Source organism: Hemibagrus wyckioides, linkage group LG08 (genome assembly GCF_019097595.1).
Source record: "Hemibagrus wyckioides isolate EC202008001 linkage group LG08, SWU_Hwy_1.0, whole genome shotgun sequence".
Classification (NCBI taxonomy): domain Eukaryota; kingdom Metazoa; phylum Chordata; class Actinopteri; order Siluriformes; family Bagridae; genus Hemibagrus; species Hemibagrus wyckioides.
In genome coordinates this window covers 21,091,918-21,107,171 of record NC_080717.1, presented here as the reverse complement: position 1 = coordinate 21,107,171, position 15,254 = coordinate 21,091,918, and the positions used below count along the sequence as shown (strand labels likewise).

Genomic DNA, 15,254 nt, shown 5'->3' with positions numbered 1-15,254 from the left:
CTCTTAATGCTACCCATTACTATGTATGCTGAGCATTTTGAAAAACTCAAACAAAAAGAAATGACTTGCTTTGTGACCGAGTCACATTATCATGCTGGAAGTAGCCATTAGAAGACAGGTAAATTGTGGCTATGAGGTGATGCACACAACACTGTGGCAGGCTATGGCATTCAAGCAGTCATTGGTATTAACAGACCCAAATGTACTAAGAAAACATTCTCTTGTGTATTTAAAGCCCATGAGATTAGCAGGTATACTAATTCTTAAACCAGCCCGCCATCTTTTTCACCCCAATTCTGATGGATGATGCAACTCTTAAATGTATCAGCATGATTTTACACTGCCCTGCTGCCCATCACTGGACACCAACTGGAGATGTTCGAGTCAGTGAGGAACAGGAGGTCACTGAACAAACTGCTCTCCATCATGGATAATCCATCTCTCCCACTCTACAATACACTACAGAGCCTCCAGATAGACTCATTCAGATTCGTTGTCAAAGGAGATCATTCACACCATTTGCAATAACGTTGTACAATAGTTCACCTGTGTGTGACAGGTGATAACACTCTCACACTGCACTTCTACAACCATTAACACTTTTTTTCTAGACTCACAAGGTTCTTAATTTCTACTGCCAGTTTGCACGTGTGCTGTAATGTAAATATGGTTAAATCCACAACTGTGTTTTATATCTGCACTGCTATGTTTAATTTACCTTATTGTATTCTATATTTAAGGTTTTTTCTTTTTTCTACTTAGTCTTATATCAGCCTATCTATAAAAGTATTATCTATCTATCTATCTATCTATCTATCTATCTATCTATCTATCTATCTATCTATCTATCTGTCTGTCTGTCTGTCTGTCTGTCTGTCTGTCTGTCTGTCTGTCTGTCTGTTGGTCTATCTATAAAAGTAGTCCGTCCATCCATCCATCCATCTCTCTGTCTATCCGTCTGCCTATCTATCTATCTATCTATCTATCTATCTATCTATCTATCTATCTATCTATCTGTCTGTCTGTCTGTCTGTCTGTCTGTCTGTCTGTCTATCTATCTATCTATCTATCTATCTATCTATCTATCTATCTATCTATCTGTCTGTTGGTCTATCTATAAAAGTAGTCCGTCCATCCATCCGTCTGCCTGCCTGTCTATCCGTCTGCCTGCCTGTCTATCTATCTATCTATCTATCTATCTATCTATCTATCTATCTATCTATCTATCTATCTATCTGTCTATCTGTCTATCTGTCTGTCTGTCTGTCTGTTGGTCTATCTATAAAAGTAGTCCGTCCATCCATCCGTCTGCCTGTCCATCCGTCTGCCTGCCTGCCTGTCTGTCTATCTATCTATCTATCTATCTATCTATCTATCTATCTATCTATCTATCTATCTATCTATTTGATCTGATAGAGTACTTTTATTCTTTTCATTCTGATACTCAGTAATTGCTCTGTAAAGAGTACTCAACAAAACCCTTTCCCACTACCTCACTACACCAGTTTTGCCTAGAAACTACAAAAAAAAGGGAAGATATTTTGGACTGTAACCGAAAATAATCAGAAACTCCTGCACAAAACTGAAGCAGCCTGATGGAAACATTTCTGAATGAATATTTCTGAGTAAACTGTGTAATGCCCGTGTAGTGGACAGCAGGCAGGTTGCAGACCTGCCATTTCGAACAAAGCAAGGATCAAGTTAGTGTGTTACCTAGCAACGGATGTCCCGGCGCTGATTGGACGACGCTGACCTTGAGCTCACCAGTGTGTGTGTGAGTGAGAGAGAGAGAGATGGTCGGTCTTCAGACTTGACTTCCAGCATGTAAACAATATTCATCTGCCTCATTGAAGCACCAAGCAAATTAACCCACAACAAAGTGCACTAAAATTTTTTTTTTTTTTTTACCTCACCAGCTATAGACGAAACGAAGAGCGAGATAACCGGGCGGTTATGAGGCGCGAGCCGCAGCCGGTTGAACGGGAGAGCTAGTTAGCTAGCTAGCTTTAGCAACCCTGCCACCGTTAGCCACAGCGCTAGTGTTCCGGAAATAATGGAGTTTGTCGGGTGAGTGTTCACACTTTGCACTTTAGGATTTAAAACATGTAAGGAAAAAAAAGATAAGAAAATACACAAACCACTGCTCCAGAAACGAGATAATAATAGCACGCGGTGACAAAATGCACTGTTAGCCAACCTAGCTAGTGCTGTTTATGATATGGTCCAGGTCAGCATTATAGGGAGAGGATTTAACTTGATATCTACTTTAGTGTCAGTGTAATGTATATCTGCACAATTTAGAAGTCATTCTGATGCTCGAATAAGCGTTAGCAAATTGCATTGAGTAAAAAAAAAATAAGCAGCTTGACATGTGGAAAGTATACAGATCTCAATGTGTATTGATTTATAGTAGCCTTCTTTAGAGTTTGGTTACTCTCAAGGTTTCTTCATGAGTGTCATATCAGAGAGCTTTTCCTCACCTCTGATTTGGTTATTAGGGATGGAATTCTAATGTACATCCAGATTTCCTGTACATTTGTTTTTAAATTAATATACAAATACAATCTAGTGTATTGAATTGTTTGTCGTTACCAGGAGCCAAGCTCCATCCGGGACGGTGTTGGAGTTAGACGTGGATGGGAGAGAGCCAGGGATGCACACCTTCAATCACATGCATATGAGGAAAGCATTCAGGGTCATGAACGACCTGAGAAGGTTAGTGCATGGAAATAAATCAGGCTAGGGGAGTCCAGACTTATCGGGAAATGCCGGTTTGGGTGCGGGTTTTCATTTCAGTTAAGCAGAGGCCACACCTGAGTCTAAGGAAAGCCAAGATCAACTACTAAACAGTATTCAAAAGTGGCTCTTGCTGGATCGGAATGAAAACCTGCACCCACAATGGCCATTTGCAGATATGCAGAAAGATGTGTGGTATCCTGGGTAAACCCTTCACATAGTCACAATTTATAATTCTTAACACATATAACGTTATCTAATCACATATAACATGTACATTTTTTACAACATATAGCTAGGAAAACTATTGAAAACTCCTGAATTCTGATTATGTATATCTTTGGCATTGTATCTCAACTAGAAACAACGTTACAGCATTGAAATCAAGGCAAGTCAAGACAAGAAGCTTTTATTGTCATTTCAACCATATATAGCTGACGCAGTACAGAGTGAAATGAGACAACGTTTATCCAGGACCCTGCTGCTACATAAAACAACATAACAACATATAGCTATGAAACAAAAGAACAACACAGAGCTTAAGGATAGAAAGTAGTCGTCCTAGCTACATACACTGCAACATGTGCAACCTGGGGCAAACAGACAGTACAAAGCAACACAAAATGTGCAAAACAGAAGAACTGTAAACAAGTAGGTTCTTATATATATACGCTTGTAAATATGTATAGAAGCAGTTGGTGACAGTTTGATATGTGCAAAAATGGCAACAGCAGCAATTGAATAGTGTGCAAATACAAGCATGTAAAGAATTATAATGTGGGTGGAGTTATAGATGTATTCATTTTCAACTCATTTCAATTCTAGATTTCCGAAGAAAAGAGATCTTTCATTGGATAAACATTTACTGCCAAATGTTTGTTTCCAAATTTCCAGATTCACTTCTCACTGATTATCAGCATCATTCACATCCAACTCTCCACCAGTGGGTTTTCCTAGACTGCTGCACATACACCGATCAGGCATAACATTACGAACATTGAGAGGTGAAGTGAATAACACTGATTATCTCCTCATCATGGCACATGTTAGTGGGTGAGATATATTAGGCGGCAAGGAAAAATTTTGTCCTCAAAGTTAAAGTTTTAGAAGCAGGAAAAATGGGCAAGTGTATGGATTTGAGCAAGTTTCACGAAGGGCCAAATTGTCATGGCTAGACGACTGGATTAGAGTGTCTCCAAACCTGCAGCTCTTGTGAGGTGTTCCCGGTCTGCAGTGGTCAGTATCTATTAAAAGTGGTCCAAGGATGGAACAGAGGTGAACCAGCGACAGGGTCATGGATGGTCAAGGCTCATTAATGCACTTGGGGAGCGAAGACTGACCCGTGTGGTCCGAAACAACAGATGAGCTACTGTTGCTCAGATTGTTGAAGAAGTTAATGCTGGTTTTGATAAAAAGGAGTCAGAATACACAGGGCACAGTGCAAAAGGGGGACCAACACAATATTAGGCAGGTGGTCATAATGTTGTGCCTGATTGGTGTATATTTAAAATTATGTCAAGTTTATGTTCAGGGCTTTCATTGTCAAGAAAGGAATATAATGCATACTTTAATTTTGTTTACAATAATTCTGAATAAAATTATTTTGTTTCATTTTTGCTCGTGAGCACAGCAGGAAGATGCTTTGTGATGTTCTGCTGGTTGCTGCTGAAGAGGAGATTCCTGCCCATAAAGTGGTGCTGGCTTCCTGTAGTCCATACTTCTGCGCTATGTTTACAGGTCCCCCCCCTTTCTTTTTATTTAAAGCAGTAATCATATATACCAGGATTTACAGAGAGCAGGTTTTAATCAATGGATTAAGTAGACGTTGATTAGAATTTACATTCTGTCTAGTATCAAAACTGCTTTATATTTATGAATTGTCTTCAGTATGACTTGGAATGATGACAGAAGGCTTTTTAGCTGATACTGTGTCTACTGTGTTCAGGAGAAATGAGTGAAAGTAAGGCCGCGTGTGTTGAGATAAGAGACATGGATGGACAGACTCTCAGGAAATTGGTGGACTATATTTATACAGCAGAGATCGAAGTAACGGAGGACAACGTGCAGGTAGGTTAAAACACAAGCAGCTTTTCATAGGGTTTCACTGCATGCATCTCTATACTTAAACTGTAAAGCCTTTTTTTTTTACCTGCCTGTTTGTTCTGTTCCTCGCACTGGAATGTGCTTTCTTTCTCTAGCTGCTCCATCTGGATCTCTTCGAGGCATGCATTTCCTTTCATTTTTAACAGGGGAAATGTGTAAAGAGCAAGGGGAAAGTCCTGCCTTTGTTTTCTACTATTGTCTTTTGGGCTGATGGTTCGGGGAAGTGATGGGAATATCAGAGTTAGTGGAATGAATTGTTTAGCTATATAAATTTCGAATAAGGAGAACAGTTTCATGTTATTGAGCCACATGTTATTCATGTAAAAAGGCGTCTAAAACTTAACACCCCAAAAAAGCTGGTAGTGTTTTATAGCTAATCCACATAAAGTGTAATGTGTCTGGGCAGGTGCTGCTGCCGGCAGCCAGCTTACTGCAGTTGATGGAGGTGAGACAGGTGTGTTGTGAGTTCCTGCAGACCCAGCTCCACCCCACCAACTGCCTGGGCATCCGTGCCTTCGCTGACCTGCACACCTGCATCGAGTTGTTCACCCAGTCCCATGCCTACGCGGGTGAGTTTGCTAACTGTGTGCATCCTGCTCAAGCATGTCAGAATAGAGCTGGGGAATATATAGTGATTATGTAACCTGTACATTTGTGGTGTTTTTTTTTCTTTCTCCTGTTCAGAGCAGCATTTTAGTGAGGTCATGCTGGGAGAAGAGTTCATGAGTCTTTCCCTGCAGCAGGTGTGCAGTCTTATCTCCAGTGACAAGCTTACTGTATCCACTGAAGAAAAGGTAACCGTTATTTCTGTCCTCCGCTCCCAGTGTGGTCTGTTCATTGTCATCTGTAATCAAATGAACTTCCTCTCTAACCGTTAATGTCTGATGCATTTGAAATGAATACTATTATACTGCCATGATCTCTGTATAAGCTTCATCTTTTTTTATTTTTAAATTTTAAAGGACACTAGGTTGGCTTAGAAACTTATATATATATATATATATATATATATATATATATATATATATATATATATATATATATATATATATATATATATATATATATATATATATATATATATGTACTAGTATAGAGCATGTGCTAGTCTTGGTACCAGATCCCTCTCAGTGTAGGTTGTTCAGTAAATAGATGTCTGAAAGCTGTCAGATCAGCAGGCTGCTGTGAGAATGAAGGAGATGAGCTGTGTGTCAGATGGAGGTCTCACACTCCATTAGCTGCTCTCTACTTTACCTCCCGCATTAGCGTTCACACATTGAGCTGCTGTCAGCCACTGTTAGATCCACTGCAATGGCAGCATGAGCAGGTGATACTGCTTGCTTATGCTGTATCAGTTGACAGGTTTTTATTTTTCCCTTCAGGTGTTTGAAGCCATGATTACATGGATAAAGCATGATAAGGAAGCACGCTTAGAGCACATGCCAAAGCTCATGGAGCATGTTCGCCTGCCACTGTTGTCTAGAGATTACTTGGTGCAGATAGGTCAGTCTACAATCCGTTCCGACTGTGGACCTGGTATTAATTTTGTACTTGTTGTTGTTTCATTTTTCACTCGCATTGCTGTTGTATTTGCCTGTCTGTCCAGATTGTAGAGGAGGAGGCCTTGATAAAAAACAACAACACATGTAAGGATTTCCTTATTGAAGCCATGAAGTACCACCTGTTACCCGCAGACCAGCGGCACCTGATAAAGACAGACAGGACTCGGCCACGCACACCCGTCAGCCTGCCTAAGGTGTGAAATAACGTGTGTGGTCCTCTGTTTTCAAGACAGACTCTTCTTCTTAACTGCTTAACCAGATATGTTTTTCTGTTGTTTCATTTTAAAGATAAATCCTTGTACTAACAATCTGATTTCTGGGGCACCTTTTGAGAAAATAATGAAAGACTTATTTATTCATATATAATAAATATTCTGCATATCACAAAAATCGAATAAATATAATGAATCGAATAAAAACCTCCATGAAAATTCAATTTAAAATAAAAGCAATAACGACAATAATGGCTATATCCCTCCTTCTAGCACTACTTAGTTACCTTGCGGTGAAATATTTTGAGAGAAAATAAAGACGCTAGCTAGGCTTGAATGATATTGTTTACAAGCAGTTTGAAAATAGATCATCGTAGCTTGTAGATGAAATGTTGGCCAGTGATTTTTGTTTTCTTGAGGGGACAAAATGTGATGTGCTTTAATGATATCTTTTGTTTTCCATTAGTCTATATTACTACACTTAATTGATATGTTATTACACTCTTCCTCATAGCTTATTACATTATGTCATGTTTTTTTTTTTTTTAGCCTAGTCAGATAGCCAAAATAGGACTGGTTAACACACTGGGGCTTTTAGATGCCCGATTGGCTAACGAAACTTTTAACGAGCTTACTTCTATACAGTATATGAGGTATTCAATTCTATATCATCATACAGCTGATAAACATGAGTATTCCTGTAATGGTGTCAGAGCAGTGCAGTTCAATTGAAAAGAGTCTTCTTTTGCTAGGTGATGATAGTGGTTGGTGGTCAGGCTCCTAAAGCCATACGCAGCGTTGAGTGCTACGATTTCCAGGAGGATCGCTGGTACCAGGTGGCTGATCTGCCGTCAAGACGCTGCAGAGCAGGCATGTCTTCTTTTACTGTCCCTGTCTTTGCTGTTTATTGCTCACCACTCTCAGGTCGACTTAACCCTGTGTTTGTGTGTACAGGGGTAGTGTTTATGGCTGGTAAGGTGTATGCAGTGGGAGGCTTTAATGGATCTCTGCGTGTGAGAACCGTGGACGTGTATGATGGCGTGAGGGATCAGTGGAGTGCTATTCCAAGCATGCAGGAGCGTCGCAGCACACTGGGAGCCGCCGTGCTGGGGGACCTACTCTACGCTGTAGGGGGTTTTGATGGCAGTACAGGTACAACTAGAATTATTATTCATTTTATTTTCATCCACAATGCATTTTTCCCATTACCCATAATCTTGTACTGACCAACATATTTTTTGGTGTCTCCTAGTCACTTGTGTGGTTTTTACAGTGGAATTTTGAATCTGATAAAAGAGGGAACATTGATTAGAGCCATTGCACAAGCATTTGACATGCACAAGCCAGTACAACAATTTCCTAAAAAATCAAACTGGTTCACTAATAACCAGACACTAAACTGCTTAGGAAAGCAACAGTGGTTAATGATATATAATGTGAAAGCTGTGAGGAGAAACCCAAAAAAACAACAATCAGTGACAATACCAACAACCTCCACAGTGCAGGGGTGAAGGGATCACAATCCAAACCTCCCAAAATTAACAGCAACTGAAGCTGTGGCACAAGCGTCCAGTACTTTAGAAGAGGACTATATACGTGCTATATGTCTAAAAGTTTGTGGACTCCTCACCATTATGCCCATACATGGATCTTCCCCAAATCAGAAACGCACATTTGTATAGAATTTCTTTGTACGCTGTAGCATTATAAGTTAGGGGCCCAAACATGACTTTGCCCCTGTGTACGATGCGAGGCGCGTAGGACTGAATCTAGCCACACTCCAAAATCTAGTGGAAAGCCTACGTGGAAGAGTGGAGGTTATTATAACAGTTATTATAAAGAAAAATGAATAATGTGATGTTCAACAAGCACGTGTGTGATGGTCACGTATGTACACACCTATAGCCATAAAGTGTAGCTCTTGTAGTAGTTACTGCTTTTTGAAACACTGGGTAAAAGTAAAATGAAAATTTATACTTGAAATTCTTAAACTATTCCTGTGATGCAATATGGAACAGAATAAGAGCATTAGTAAAAGGCTGTGCTAGTGGCAGCAAAAATTCTAAGCAGCAGGCTAGGGCATGGCTCTGCTTCAGGTCTTCAGTAAGAGAGAATACCATATGTGGTGATCTGCTGTCTTTGTGGATATGTGATCTGTTCCATGCGGTTGCTTGTGCACATGTAGGCATTGCTACACACACTCACTCCCACTCCGGTCTTTTTTTTTTCCAGGTTTGGCCTCTGTGGAAGCGTACAACCCCAAGACTAATGACTGGGTTTTTGTGGCTCCTATGAACACTAGGAGAAGCAGTGTGGGGGTGGGAGTAGTGGACGGTAAACAGTCTTGCATTTCACAAGTTTCGTTAAATGCACAGCTAAATTTGTTTTTCGGCTCTAGTTATGAAACACGTTTTGGTTCTTCACTGAACAGCACTGCTTACAAAAGCTTGGCAACAAATGCAAACCCAGGAACTTCAGTTTTTACACTTAATCAGGTCAGAGAAGCTGCAGATAAGAGCCGTTCAGATCTTGTCAATAATATCATTGGAACAAATTAATTAAAGAACTTTGTGAAGACACTGAGAATGATGGCACTCGATGATGAAAATAATTCTCCCTGTAAAAATGTTTTAAACACATTATACCTGAATAATTAAACAACACACCACAGTTTTAACTGTCAGTCCCAGAAGATCAGCAGTTTCTGAAACACACAAATCAGTCCATCTGGTACCAACATCCATGGCAGGGTTCAAGTCACAGAGATCCCACTCTTTCCCCATTCTGTTGTTTGATGTGAGCATTAACTGAAGCTTTAGACCTTGCATTGTGCTCCTGCTATATGCTTAGCTGATTGGATAACTGCATGAATGTACAGGTTTTCCTAGTGACGTAGACGGCGTGTGTAAGTACACTGTGTTTAATTCTGAGTATGTGTCTCTACAGGTAAACTGTATGCAGTAGGCGGTTATGACGGTGCCTCTCGTCAGTGTCTCAGCACTGTAGAAGAGTATGATCCAGTCACTAACAAATGGGACTATGTAGCTGACATGAGCACCAGACGCAGTGGAGCAGGTACTAAACTGAACTGTCTACCTGAATTTATACTGCCATCTGCTGACTCACTTTGACTGAAAAGTTCACAGGATATAAACATAACGCTAATTGTGGTTCATGTGTGTGTGTGTAGGCGTAGGTGTGCTGAATGGGCAGCTGTATGCCGCAGGGGGACATGATGGTCCACTTGTGAGGAAGAGTGTAGAGGTGTTTGACCCGGCCACTAACACCTGGAGGCAGGTGTGTGATATGAACATGTGCAGGAGGAATGCAGGTGAGCAACTTCAGCAAGATAAATCACTAGAGGATGGGAAGTGTTTAGATATAAACATCATGGCAGGGAGTAGATACAGGACCTCCTACAGGCCTCGTGGCAGTGGCAGAACTGCTGTAGCTATATAATAGTGATCTGTGGGGTTGGGGTCAGGGCTTTGTGCAAATAAGTTCTTCAGCTATTGTGTCCTTGTGTTGCACACAGGGGGCATGGTTATGTTGGGCCTCTTAATTTCAGTGAAGAGAAATTGTCATGATACAGCATCAAGATATCCTATGTGCTTCAAACATTGTGGCTTAAGTTTGGGGTAGACCCGGTGGTTAGGTGTCCACCTACTTCTGGCCATATAGTGTTGATATTAGGTGTTCCAGAAAGCATAATGTGTACAAAAACTATTGAAATTTTCACAATACCTTCGTATTTTAAAATCCCAATTGAAGGTGTATTCCAGTGGAGGTCTGGCAGTGCTAGAGTTATTGTAATTTTTCCAGCTTACTTGGAGTAATGTGAGTTTCTATCACTGAAATTATACTGTGATTATAGAAAAATGCAACAAACTCCATTGTAACCTCCATCAGGTTTAACTTCATTCACTGGAAACACTGAGTGCTGCATGTTTCCCTGCATGCTTTGTACCTTCAGATTGTTTTCAGTAAATTTACGTGTGTGTACTGTAACTTGACTATGCAGGAGTATGTGCCATAAACGGCCTGCTGTACGTTATCGGTGGGGATGATGGCTCGTGTAACTTGTCCTCTGTGGAGTTCTACAACCCTGCTACTGATAAATGGAGTCTGATTCCCACCAACATGAGCAATGGTCGCAGCTATGCAGGTGAGCCTCTTTCTGTAGACTGCTGATACTGATGTTCGTATACACACTCACTCTGTGCTTACTGGCTTTACTTTCATTTTTTTTTTAGGTGTATCTGTTATTGACAAGCTGTTATGACTAAGAGCTTCGGTGAGCAGGAGCTCGCTGATTAAAGTGAAGGGCCGAGGTAGACATACCATCATTTAAAGCTCTGAGGGAGGAGTGTCTCTCTGCCCTGGTCACGCTGAGCCTGTGCTCACCATGCTGGTGCATAACTCATGCCAGATTGACCGCTAAAATGCCCTCACATGCTCTCAAAGTGTGCCATCTGCTTCTGCTGATTATCAGAGGCTACAAATCATCAGCAAAAATGGCCTGGCTGGAGCGAGCGAGGTTTAAAAGGCAGGCAAAATAAAGTGAAGCGGTCATTCAGCCCGGCATGCAGATCTGAACCTGCAGTCTGTCTGGTACCAACTGCAGGTACAGAGCGTACAATCTCTCTGCTCTACTACTGATTTATAAGACACTGTAAATACATTTCTGTCATCCAGGCATCATGTAAATTCCAAGGCTGAAATGGGTCTGTTCTCTACAGCCTAGCAATGACGTATATCCTCCATCATAGCCTTCAGCCTCAACACCACTACTGCAAGCTGAATATCATCAGTTAAACCTGGAGCAGGACAGGGTGTTATTCTGGTCATGTTCTCAAACATATTTTTAATGTTCTTTACTCCTAACAAGGTTTATCATGGAATAGATGTACTGTAGAAGCGACTCTGCAAAGCTACTAATCGGAGTGTGGTTGTAGCCAGCTGCTTTTGTGCCATAGTGTGTTTAATATTTTTGCACATCTGTGCTGGGGCACAGAGAAACAGTTCATTAACACTATAGGAATATAAAAATGTGCCAAATGAATATCAGTACTCAGTAAAAACTCACTTTTATCATGCAAACCAGTCGGAGGAGCCAGTTTATTAGGTGCACCACATTTTTAGCATGATATCAGGTGACGAGATAGATCTATTGCCAGGTATAAGGGTATGGAGATTTTCAGAAGAATGCTGGAGGCATATACAGTGTTATCTTAAAGTGAAGTCACAATTACAAAGGTCAGGGATAAATATACGTGAAAGGTTTCTGTTAGCAGTGCTGGTAAACAGTAAGTTCCCATTGTTTTCTCCATGCTGTGCTGAGAGAGGTGATACCAAAAACGAGGCTTTTAAGCTAAAGCAGCAGACAAACCAAATTCAATATATTCACCCATTTATTAAAAAAAATCACCGAAGGGCAAGATGCATTTGTGCCCAACCTTATAAAGGTGAACTTGTGAATTCACAAACTTTAGTCTTGTGAGCCAAAAGAAAACAAGAAGGCAGGGCTGTTTAGCTAAAAAGTTGTTTATTATTAAATAGCGTTCACACCAGATATTTACTGTGCTGTTTTACTGTATTTTGGGGGAAAATTTTGTACACAAACGTTGGTAAAAATCTGTTTTTTTCCCCCTAACATTGTCTGCTTGCCAAGAGTTTTGGCAGTGTTGGCACTTATGCATCTTCCAGACACTCTGTATGCACAGTTACTGCCTGTCTCTCAGCACAGTTTATCAGTCATTCTCAGCCCAGCCTTAACAATGACAAGGTAGTGTGTGTGTTTTTTTTTGCTACCAGCAGTGTTACCAGGATCTTAAACAAACTCCACATCACTGCTCCACTCTTCTGTCCAGCAACAGAAACGGTGCTGAGGTCAGAATCTGACACTCATAAAGGGGCTAGAAAATAATGACCACACATTATACCTGTGAAGTAATAAAATGGTCAGTATGAATATCCACTACCCTGTCAGTGTCACACAGCTGTGCTGAGAACGATCCTCCACCAGAATACTGTGCTCAGCTGTAATCCTGCAGTGGTCTCTTTCCCCTGATGGATCTATGCAGAGCGTTGGTAATTATGGACCTATTAAAATGGAGTGGAACTACACTACATTGCCAAAAGTTTCGGGACACCTCTCCATATCATTGAATTCAGGCGTTCCAATCATGTCCATGGCCATAGGTGTATAAAATCAAGCACCTAGGCATGCGGACCGCTTCTACAAACATTTGCGAAAGGAAGGGTCGCTCTCAGGAGCTCAGTGATAGTGTGATAGGTTGCCACCTGTGCAATAAGTCCATTCAGGACATTTCCTTACTACTAAATATCCCATGGTCAACTGTTAAGTGGTATTATAACAAAATGGAAGCAATTAGGAACAACAGAAACTCAGCCACGAAGTTGTAGGCCACAGAGCGGGGTCGGCGCATGCTGAGGCACACAGTGTGCAGAACTCGCAAACTTTCTGCAGAGTCAACAGCTACAGACCTCCAAACTTCATGTGGCCTTCAGATTAGCTCAAGAACAGTGCATAGAGAGCTTCATGGAATGGGTTTTCATGGCCGAGGAGCTGCATCACCAAGTGCAATGCAAAGTCTCGGATGCAGTGGTGTAAAGCACTGTAGAGACGTGTTCTCTGGAGTGACTAATCACGCTTCTCTGTCCGGCAGTCTGATGGACGAGTCTGGGTTTGGTTTTGGCGGTTGCCAGGAGAACGGTTCCTGCCTGACGAGTGTTCATGCGCACGTAAAGGCAGCCGTTCCAAAACTTTTGGCAATATCGTGTACAAGACCGGTGCACCTAATACACAAAAGTGGCAACTCTGCAAAGTTCTCACTCTAGAGCTCGTATTTAACTCTAGTGTTTGTTTTACGCTGACAGATCACTCATCTTCTGTAAACTGATGGACCGTACAGCACTCTTTAACAGCCGGTATACATATCAGTGGCAATAAAAGGGTTCATCTGCATACAGACCTTGATACCTAACACTATTGCAAGCACAATTTAAAGTCATTTGAAGTATTATTTTATCTATTTCTCTTGATGTTGGTCGCTTCACCATTTTTCTACCAGATGTATTTTATATAGGAAGGGGACAGTAGGAGTTTAAACACAATAACAGCAACGTTTCATTAATAAGCTCTGAAGATCTTTGTCAATAATGAGAGGATGTTGTGTTTAATGAACAGGAAAAGACATTTATTCAGGTTTAGAGCCAGTGCGTGGCTTATTATATTTGTCATGAATGAGAATCATCATCAGCATTGTTTACCATAAACTCAGCAGTTTTAAAAGACACAGTATTAAAAGTCCCGTGTGACTATGCAGATAAATGTGCACTTGGTATTTGCAAAGATTTTTTTTTTTTGTCCTTCAGATTATTATAATAAGAGTTAGCTTAGAAACTGAATCTGAATTCAGACTGAATCGCAATAACTGATGCAATATTGCCATGCAGTAGATCTCTGGTCGCTTAGAAAGTCCATCACTTTTCACAGCAATTGCAGTTTGCCTTCCAGGCAGCAGAGGGTGCTACAAGTTACAAATTACTCCTTTAATAAGAGCATCGTTGGAACACGTTCTGCTCGTGTCAGATGTGACGGTTACATCCAGATGTGGTTAATGCAGTTAGTATCAGTATTTTTTTTATTCGCTGAAGCTGTGCAGATGTGTAAACAGTGTTGCAGTGTGTTTGGTCACGTGGTCATACTCCGACACTTTCATATCTTTCTATAGCAGTGTGTCATTGAACGAACGTTATGTTTTCTAACAGAATCATTTTAATGCACTCGATTCCCCACAATGAACTGTTTGGACACCGATCAGGCATAACATTATGACCACCTACCTTTTGCTGCCAAAACAGCCCTGACCCGTCATGCACTGTGTATTCTGACGCCTTTCTATCAGAACCAGCGCCTGCTGGATCGGATCACACCTTCGGGCCAGCCTTCGCTCCCCACTGTGCATCAATGAGCCTTGACCGCCCATGACCCTGTTGCCGGTTCACCACTGTTCCTTCCTTCCTTGGACCACTTTTGATAGATACTGACCACTACAGACCGGGAACACCCCCACAAGAGCTGCCGTTTTGGAGATGCGCTGATCCAGTCATCCAGCCTTCACAATTTAGCCCTTCGTCAAATCCTTACGCTTACGTCCATTTTCCCCCACCCACTAACAGGTGCCATGACCTCAGTCAGTGCTCATAATGTTATGCCTGATCGATGAGTGTCATGAACAGCTCTGACCACTGGGAGGCTGCAGTCTTTTCAGCATGAGTCATGAGCAAAATAAAAACCAAAAGCAATATTACCAGGTCTGCAGGGTTTTTGTTTTAAACTGCTGCTGGAGGTTGATTTATTGTATTGTCGGGATATTTTCACTACACTAGATTTCAGTAGATTTTCCCCATCATCGATCGGAACGTGTCGATTCACAGCAGAATGGTTTATAATAATGCACATATTTTTTAATAAATGATCATTTCTATGGATTTTCTTTTTAGATTTCAAAACTGTGTAACTCTTGATGTGTGTTTTCTGACACGGAGGCTATTTTTCTTTCCTTATTAACCTGATAACATGCAGCTTCTACGACGTACAAAGCGATAACAGGAC

At 41.1% G+C, this 15,254-nt stretch overlaps 1 protein-coding gene across 3 annotated transcripts; it reads left to right on the top strand.

Moving 5' to 3' along the window:
• The first annotated feature begins 1,762 nt into the window (after positions 1-1,762).
• klhl3 (kelch-like family member 3) lies at positions 1,763-14,949 on the top strand. Of its 3 annotated transcripts, XM_058397992.1 has the most exons (15): positions 1,764-2,067; positions 2,596-2,715; positions 4,367-4,473; positions 4,682-4,803; positions 5,246-5,408; positions 5,524-5,633; positions 6,222-6,340; positions 6,448-6,595; positions 7,366-7,483; positions 7,568-7,765; positions 8,846-8,947; positions 9,560-9,688; positions 9,804-9,944; positions 10,635-10,778; positions 10,867-14,949. In XM_058397992.1, the coding sequence occupies exons 1-15, from the start codon at positions 2,054-2,056 to the stop codon at positions 10,893-10,895; spliced, it is 1,764 nt and encodes a 587-aa protein (XP_058253975.1). In that variant the 5' UTR covers positions 1,764-2,053; the 3' UTR covers positions 10,896-14,949. The 3 variants fall into 3 exon arrangements, with proteins under 3 accessions (XP_058253972.1, XP_058253975.1, XP_058253974.1); XM_058397989.1 differs by having other exon boundaries at positions 1,763-2,067; positions 7,366-7,765; XM_058397991.1 differs by lacking the exons at positions 1,764-2,067; positions 2,596-2,715 and adding an exon at positions 2,848-3,387 and having other exon boundaries at positions 7,366-7,765.
• The last annotated feature ends 305 nt before the right edge of the window (positions 14,950-15,254 follow it).